The sequence below is a fragment of the Thamnophis elegans genome, chromosome 8 (genome assembly GCF_009769535.1).
Source record: "Thamnophis elegans isolate rThaEle1 chromosome 8, rThaEle1.pri, whole genome shotgun sequence".
Taxonomy (NCBI): domain Eukaryota; kingdom Metazoa; phylum Chordata; class Lepidosauria; order Squamata; family Colubridae; genus Thamnophis; species Thamnophis elegans.
The window spans coordinates 20,957,921-20,966,999 of NC_045548.1; the positions used below are offsets into that span (position 1 = coordinate 20,957,921).

At 42.8% G+C, this 9,079-nt stretch overlaps 1 protein-coding gene across 2 annotated transcripts; it reads left to right on the forward strand.

Moving 5' to 3' along the window:
* Positions 1 to 234: 234 nt before the first annotated feature.
* On the forward strand, positions 235 to 6,533 carry DSEL (dermatan sulfate epimerase like). 2 transcript variants are annotated; one of them, XM_032223194.1, is made up of 2 exons: positions 235 to 1,031; positions 1,777 to 6,533. In XM_032223194.1, the coding sequence occupies exon 2, from the start codon at positions 2,651 to 2,653 to the stop codon at positions 6,305 to 6,307; it is 3,657 nt and encodes a 1,218-aa protein (XP_032079085.1). In that variant the 5' UTR covers positions 235 to 1,031; positions 1,777 to 2,650; the 3' UTR covers positions 6,308 to 6,533. The 2 variants fall into 2 exon arrangements, with proteins under 2 accessions (XP_032079085.1, XP_032079086.1); XM_032223195.1 differs by having other exon boundaries at positions 1,780 to 6,533.
* Positions 6,534 to 9,079: the final 2,546 nt, after the last annotated feature.

Consider the following 9,079-nt stretch of genomic DNA (forward strand, 5'->3'; position numbering starts at 1 on the left):
GCTTCCACCTAGGTCCTACCCGATCCCAGCTCATCCCCACCCCCGTCCCACTTCCTTCACGCCCTCTCACAAAGATCAGGTGTAGTTAAGAGTAGGGGGGGTGGAGGTTGAAGAGTGTGGGGGGGGGGACAGCGTCTTTCGCACATGCTCGGTACCGGGCGGGCGTAGCAAAAAAAAAAAAAAAGGCACTGAGAATGAGCAGCAGCAGCTGCCGGCGAGGGCAGAGACCGCCGCCACACCCGCCTTGACACCCGCCCGGCTCCAGGCAGCGCTTGCCGCTCTTAATCTGCCCGGCGTTGGCCGCTGTAGCTTTCAACCCGCCGACCGCAGCGGTTGAGCCGCTGGCTGCAACGGAGGCGGACCGATTGACAGACAGGCAGCGGGATGATCATGGCTGAGGCTCGGTCGGCGGAAAGTCCGTCGCTTCAGGCAGAAGCCGGAGCTGCGGCAGCAGCGGCGGCTATGGGCACAGCGGCTCTGCCTGGCTCGTCTCTGCGGAAAAAGTCACGTTCTTTGCCGGAGTCGATTTGGCATCAAACTCTGAACGATTAATCCCGCCTGAGAATTTGATTTGATTTTTGTTGGTCGACTCCTCCCCACTTGGCGGGATCGGGGTAAAAAGGAGAAAAAGTCCATTCTTTCTCGGCGCCTTCACGTTAACGCTACGAGGAGACTAAGCGGCTTTTCCGCCTTTTTTAATTTTCTTTTTCGGCTACTTCGGATTGTCTTTGCCGGGATCCGACTCTTTCCTCGATCTTGGGGTAGAGGAAAAACGAAAACAAAACCCCACGACGCGGATCCATCACGTGTTGACACAAGCCGGGCTTCGGGACAGTTTGTGAAGGAGCCGAAAGGGAGCTCGGGGCTTATCCGATCCAGTCGGGGAGCGCCGGTCTGCAGATCCGCGGAAAGGGGAAAAAAAAACCTAAACTAAACATTTTTTTAAACAACTTATTTGTTTCCCCGGATATTTCTCCTCTTTTTTATCGGTTCCCTCCGTTATTCTGTCCTCCGGAGGAAGACTCCTTAAGGTAAGGCGGCGGCTTTGCAACTTTTTAAAACAATGTTAGGGGAAGATTTTCATTAATTATCATATTACAATTGCTACTATTATTAAGAAGAATTTCCTGGCCGCACCTCGTGTTGGCGATGACTTTTAAGTATTTCCATCTGTTGGCAAAGAAAACTTGTGCTAAGTGTGCCAGGCCGGTCTGGTTAATTAGCTCCTGGCGCCCTCTGGTGACCAGCCATTCGGCCGGCCACAGGTGAAAAGAGGGGCATTAAGGATACCTATATATGTATCATTAGGTGCAAAGGGAATAAATTAGTTACAAGCATATCTGCGTGGGGAAACTGAAATGCTTTGGGACCATATTTCAAAAGGACAAAGTTGTCAGAGCTCAGACACTCTTCAAGTTGGCTTGGTTCTCAAAACTGGTGCTCTTGCCTCAGCTAGCAGGAAAAGAAAGAAATGGGTTTAATTGACAATTGGCATTATTGATGGGGTTTCTGGGTGGCGTTGACACTTAACCAAAATGGAATTGATTCATTCTTGGGTAAAAGTTTTCAACCTATTCCGAACGCTCAAGCACTTTGAAGGAAATGGGTGAAGAAGCTCACACTATTTATTTCTGATGCTAATTTGATCAGAATAAGAATGCCACCATGTCTTGGCTTTTTAAAGAAAAATATGTATATGTTGATATTAGTTTAATATTTAGCTTAATATTTCTTTAAAAACATTTAATGACACATTTTTGGTTCTTCTTTTTAAAGCAGATAAGTTCATCATACCAAACAAAGAAAAAAGACTACAGAAACAGTGGAAGCAAAAGTGATCGGTGTTTCCATTTTCTGCACCCTTTTTAAAATGTGTCTTGTGATGAGGACAGCAAGGTAGTTAAAAAAACCTTCAGAACAGGAGCCAGTTGCACAGATGGATGAGAACATGGCAGTCATGAAACCAAGCATTAAAACCACCATCCTCTTCCAGGAAGTTCAGATCAAGCAAAGCTTTCATGGCTTAAGTTTGGAGCTGCTACAAGTCTGGCTGACAAAAATATTTTGCTAAACCTTTCTACCCACAAAAAGTAACGTATGGATATTTTCAACCCACATGAGAGATGAAAATGAAGGCACACAATTCATTCGCTGTATGCTCCCTTTTATACAAAACGGCATTTCTTTCCTAATGTTTTGATATATGTCATGTTCTTGCTTTCTTTTTCAATGGCATGAATGACTAAATGTATTTTGAGGAAGAATAATCCCATTATTAACAAAGTAATGAGTTGGATATGACCTCCCCCCTCTGCACTTTATGGCTTGCTAAACATACAATATCCTTTTCAGAACCTATGTATCAAGTATACATGGACATTAGTGAGGGATGACATTCTCTTTACTTTTCTGTATAGCCATACAATGTCTGTCAGTGTACTTGCAATTCAACATAGAGCTGTGCCTAATGATGTTGTCATCCAAGAACTGTGTGTACCAGTAAAAGTTTTATTTTCCCTATGTACAGTAAAGCACTTTCAAGCAGATTTTCCCACGGGGAGGTTGATTTGTGCTTGAAATTTGAACTTTCCAGCCATTCACCCCACCAACAGAGGTGTATAACCGTAGTGAGGAATCTGCCTAATGGATCATGGCTCTAATGTTTACAGGACATTCCATATTTCTAGCATTAGTAATGTTGGCAGCCTCCACTTTTGAAGAATCTGTAAGCAATTACTCCGACTGGGTGACTTTTACAGATGATGTGGATCAGTACGAGAAGCAGAGGATGGAAGCTTTGGGAGCAAATCAGAAGATGAAAAAAACCATCCTGTATCCAAACTTATATTTCGGTGCTGAAGAGGTTCCAGCTCTGAGGCAAAAGTCTCACACTAGTCATCTACACCTCTTTAGAGCATTCCGGAGTGCCGTGTCTACGATGCTCTCAAATCCCTCCTACTATCTACCTCCTCCCAAGCATGCTGATTTTGCTGCCAAGTGGAATGAGATATATGGAAACAATTTGCCTCCCCTAGCATTTTATTGTCTCCTCTGTCCTGAAGATAAAGCTGCCTTTGATTTTGCTGTCGAATACATGGACAGAATGGCAGGATATAAAGACTGGCTGGTGGAGAATGCCCCAGGCGATGAAGTTCCTCTTGGGCATTCTTTAACTGGCTTTGCAACTGCTTTTGATTTTTTATATGCCTCATTGGATGATGTTAGAAGACAAAAATATTCTACCAAGATATGGGCTGTGACCGAGGAAATGTACGAGTACTCCAAAGTCCGCTCTTGGGGCAAGCAACTTCTTCACAACCATCAAGCCACAAATATGCTGGCATTGCTCATTGGGGCCCTGGTGACTGGAGGAGGCATTGAGTCCCAAGCAAATGCCTGGAAACATGGTGTAGTAGATGTGATGGAAAAAACTATGTTTCTGCTAAACCATATTGTTGATGGTTCCTTGGACGAAGGTGTAGCTTACGGTAGCTACACAGCCAAATCCATCACCCAGTATATTTTCCTGGCCCAGCGTCACTTTGGGATTAACAATCTTGAAAACCAATGGCTCAAGATGCACTTTTGGTTTTATTATGCCACCCTTTTGCCAGGCTTTCAGAGAACTGTAGGCATAGCTGATTCCAATTACAATTGGTTTTATGGTCCAGAAAGCCAACTGGTTTTCTTAGATAGGTTTGTCTTGAAGAATGGAGTAGGCAATTGGCTTGCACAGCAAATTAGAAAGCACCGGCCCAAAGATGGCCCAATGGTACCATCCACTGCCCAACGGTGGAGCACCCTTCATACAGAGTACATATGGTATGACCCCAGGTTAACCCCCCAACCTCCAGATGACTATGGCAAGGCTAAAATGCATGTGTTTCCAAATTGGGGAGTGGTTACATATGGAGCGGGGTTACCAAACACTCAGACAAACACCTTTGTTTCCTTTAAGTCTGGAAAGCTTGGGGGACGTGCTGTCTATGATATAGTACACTTTCAGCCGTATTCCTGGATTGACGGCTGGCGTAGCTTCAACCCAGGCCACGAACATCCTGATCAAAATTCTTTTACTTTTGCTCCAAATGGGCAGGTGTTCGTTTCAGAGGCCCTTTATGGACCTAAGCTTAGCCACTTGAACAATGTTTTAGTATTTGCTCCATCCCCTACAAGTCAGTGCAATCAGCCTTGGGAAGGTCAGCTCGGGGAATGTATGCAGTGGCTTAAGTGGACAGGGGATGAAGTTGGGGATGCATTTGGGGAGATTATTTCCTCCTCTCAGCATGAAGAGATGATGTTTGTGAGTGGTGAGGCAGCTTCTGCATATTCATCAGCCATGAAGCTGAAAAGTGTATACCGCTCCTTGCTTCTACTAAATCCTCAAACATTACTTGTGGTGGACCACGTGGAAAAGGAGGAAGACTCTCCTATTGATGCCATCAGTGCCTTTTTTCATAATCTTGACATTGACTTCAAGTATGTCCCATACAAATTTGTGAACAAATATAATGGAGCCATGATGGATGTCTGGGATGCTCACTATAAAATGTTTTGGTTTGACCATCATGGGAATAGCCCTGTTGCTAGGATACAAGAGGCCGAGCAAGCAGCTGAGTTCAAAAAGAGATGGACTCAGTTTGTAAATGTCACTTTCTCTACAAAGAGTAACATTGCGAGAATTGCCTATGTGTTCCATGGGCCTTATGTCAATGTTTCTACCTGTAGGTTTATTGACGATGCCCAGTCGGGGTATCGGATTTCTCTAAACATCAACAATACAGAAATAATCTACTCTGTTGTAACAGAGTATCTCAATCTGTGGACAAGGTTCCGTTATTTAGGATTTGGTGGCTATGCCACAGTAGCCACTCCAGGAAAGGTTACACAGTTTGGCCTGGGCACTAAGATGATAGGGAAGCAGGGACTTATTCATAAATCCATTTTCCCCTTTGGCTTTAAAGTGAATGTGATAGCAGGATTTATTTTGGGGATTAGCTTGGCCATATTGGCTTTTCACTGGCGATTTTACATTTCCTTTGGTAAGCTTTTGCGCTGGGTCTTAATCCTGGTGATCACCTTGTGGTTTATTGAACTTGTAGATGTGTGGAGCTCCTGCACTCAGCTGATTTGCGCAAAGTGGACCAGCAGTATGACAAATATGGAACCAGGTGAAAGGGAGGACCAAGGACATCCTAATTTGCCTAACGTTATCATCACTTCCCTCCCTAGTTCAGGGGCAGAAATTCTGAAGCAGCTCTTTTACAACACTAGTGATTTTGTCTATATCAAGATCCCTATGGGTTACCTTGATATCCCTGAAACTGAGTTCGAGGTTGACTCATTTGTTGATGCCTGTGAATGGAAAGCTTCGGATGTTCAGAGCGGCCATTTTCGGATCCTCCAGGGCTGGCTGCTTTCCTTAGTCAAAGACACAAAGCTTCACTTACAAAATATCCATTTGCATGAAACCAGCAGAAGTAAATTGGTGCAGCATTCTTCCACTAGCAGAGACAGGAAGAGGCGGTCCAGGAAGAGAGAATCTATGGTAGAGCAAAGAAACCGCCTGCGAGGAAATTCAGACAAAGAAGCTGAATACATTCGGGAACTGAGGCAACACCTTGCCTCTTATCCAAATGCTCGCCCCGTCCTTAGTCTGAGTAGTGGAAGTTGGACGTTAAAGTTACCTTTCCTTCAGGAAGTCATTGGTCCTTCCCTGAGAGCGCTTTATGTGGTTCGAGATCCGCGTGCCTGGATCTACTCAATGTTGTACAGAAACCAGCCTAGCCTTTACTCTCTGAGGAAAGTACCACAGCACCTGACTAAGCTGTTTAAAGGAGACAGTCATGAAGAAAAATGTGGTTCCAATTCAGGCTATGCCTTTGAATATGAAGCTTTGACAGAGAAGCTTCCCGCTTCAGATTCAAATGCTGTCACCGTGATGTCCCATTTATGGCTGGCCAACACAGCAGCCGCCCTGAGAGTAAATAAGGGTTTGCTGCCAGCAAACTACCAGCTGATCAAATTTGAAGATATTATCAACTCTCCCCAGAAGACTGCTGAAGCCATCTATGACTTCCTTGGCATGCCTCTGGCTCCAGCCAGCTTAAACCAAATACTATTTGCTACATCCACCAGTCTTTTCTATCTTCCTTATGAAGGAGAAATCTCTCCAGCGGGCATCCATGCTTGGCAGCACAATATGCCTCCAGAGGAAATTAAGCAGATTGAGGATATCTGTTCAACTTTAATGGACCATTTAGGGTATCCAAAGTTTACTGATTTAAAAGCTGCAGGCCAGCAATAGTTTGCACTAAGGATCTCTGGGCTCTTCAATTTGTAGATAAGAATCTGGTTTATTCTTGTAAAAAAAAAATGTATGTATAGTCTGTGACACTTGCAGAAAGAGATTATTTTAAACGAAACAAAATACTTGCTCTGGTATGTTTTCACCCAACCTTGCCTCTTCCCCTTTCAACAAAATGTCCTTTTCCCTTTTGCTGCCTTTGAAAATAAAGCTGTATGAATCTTTACTTTCTGTTCCAGATGGGTACTAGATAGCTCAGGGGAGCAGTAATAGGATACAAGAGCTTTCATTTCATTTCTAGGGTATCAATATGAATCCTAGCTAAGCAGGAGAATTGCCAAATGTTGCTACCATCTGCTAGTTATTTGAGGGGGGGGGGAGAGGCAGAACTCAGCCTTAGATTTCTCTGATCAACTCCTTTTATCACCAAACAGACTTCACATTTGGCAAACATGGTCTCCCTTGGGCTAGATTTACTGGCCTGCTATGCTTGTCCTTAACCATGCCAGTGATACTGAGAAGCTGTCAACTCAACCTAACCAGCCAGCTAAGGCTGTCTTCTATGGTTACCAGACACATAAGTGGAACAATTGGATGCTGCAGATATACTCGCACATCTGTACAAATATCTTGGCAAAGTGTCTGCGGTTCTGTTGGCAGCCTTAGCAAAGATGGAAAAAAAAACCCCACAAGCTGACATGGAAAAAAATGATGTTTCTTAAATGCAATGCCTCTGTTTCAGTGGAATGGAATTCTGAAGGTTATCAGGGTATATATTTCAGGGTGATGTTTCCCATGGTCATCGTTCTGTGATTAAAAATGATGATGCGGCATAATGATAAATCCTATTATGGTTTGAAGTATAAGAGTTTACTTCTCAAATGCAAAGACTGCTAAAGCCTTTAAGCTGAGATTTGCTATTGGTTTACCAAGAATGCATATGGTCAGACATTCCTCTTCTAGCAAATCAACATTTTAGAATGCTGGAAGCATAGGAAAACAATCAGAAAAGCTAGAGGTTTTGAAAACACAGCCAGCTTCTGTATTACCGCTAATTGATTCTACATACAGCATAGGACCAAAACAAATCTTGTCCCGTTTTTTTTCCCTCTCTCAGATTTCTCTTAACCGCCTGTGACACTTAGTTGCTGCAATCTGTTCCTTCTCTGTCAACAGAATTTCAGTGAGATTTCTCAAGAGAGGAATTTTTACGATTGAATTTGGCAGAATTGGAATACAGTTCTGCTTCTGGGATTCAATAGGATAGCATCAAAAGAATTTTCCTGTGGCAGCTATCTTTCTTTTATTTATGTGTTTGCTTTTAAGTGAACAATATGGCTAATAGAAAAGGGATGTGGTGGCTCAGTGGCTAAGACACTGAGCTTGTCGATCAGAAAGGTCGGGAGTTCGAATCCCTAATGCTGCATAACGGAGTAAACTCCCATTACTTGTCCCAGCTTCTGCCAACCTAGCAGTTTTAAAGCACATTAAAAATGCAAGTAGAAAAATAGGGATCACCTTTGGTGGGAAGGTTACAGTGTTCCATGCTCCTTCAGTGTTTAATCATGCTGGCTACATGACCACAGAGACATCTTTGGACAGCACTTGCTCTTTGGCTTTGAAACGGAGGTGGACACCGCCCCCTAGAGTCAGGAACGACTAGCATTAATGTGCGAGGGGAACCTTTATCTTTACCTATGACTAATTGGGTAGTCTCTTACAGCATTGGTCTTTTCAGAATGTTGGAAGAAAAAAGAAAAGTCTTGCTGGATTTTTTTTTTCATTGTCTTCAACCAAAATGACATGGCAGTTATAGAGAGGCCAATAGCTAGATTTTTCTATTTATTAAAAGATGTAAAAAAACAACAACCCACAAGCTGTCATTGAAAGAAAATGAAATTTCTTAAATGCATTCCTCTCTTCAGTGGTAGTAGCATTTCAGGTTGATAAAATAATAGGACTTAAAACTTTTATCGCACAAGGCTATCATAGATCTTTAAGTCCCCCACTTTTTGCTCACATTTTATAGCATTAAAACACAGGGCTTGACAGTAAGAACAGTCCTGTTAATTCCATCCCTGATTATTACAAAGAGACATGCTATATTCCCCTGGCCAGAAAGAGGAAATTACTTGTTTATCTTCTGTTATCTGCTTTAAAATCTACGTGTTAAACCATAGAATGTTTATGATATATGATAAAGACCCATAGTGGTGCAATGGCTAGAATACAGTATTGTAGGCTAATTCTGCCAACTGCCAGAAGTTCGATCCTGACCGGCTCAAGGTTGACTCAGCTTTCCATCCTTCTGAGGTCAGTAAAATGAGAACCCAGATTGTTGGGGGCAATATGCTGACTCTGTAAACCACTTAGAGTGTGCTGTACAGCACCATGAAGTAGTATATAAGTCTTATCACTATTGCTATATTCAGCTGTTTTTTTAAAAAAATATTTATTTAAATTTGTCATAGGCACCCAACTCTGATAGACTCTAGATGGCATATCAAAATAAAAATGAAACAACAAAAAAGGAACACAGTCTGGACTAAAACAATCATAAGAACAAGAAACCACAACACACACACACACACATACACACACATACATACACTTACACACAATATATTAATATCAGACCCAGGATTAAAGTCAGGTTTCAAGAACCACAGGAGAGTAGTAATGTAGTAGTAGTCTGAGATCAGAAACTGGTGGAGAAAGTATGTTTTGTTCATCCTGCAAGATGACAATTTGTAAGAGAAGGGACTTACAGTG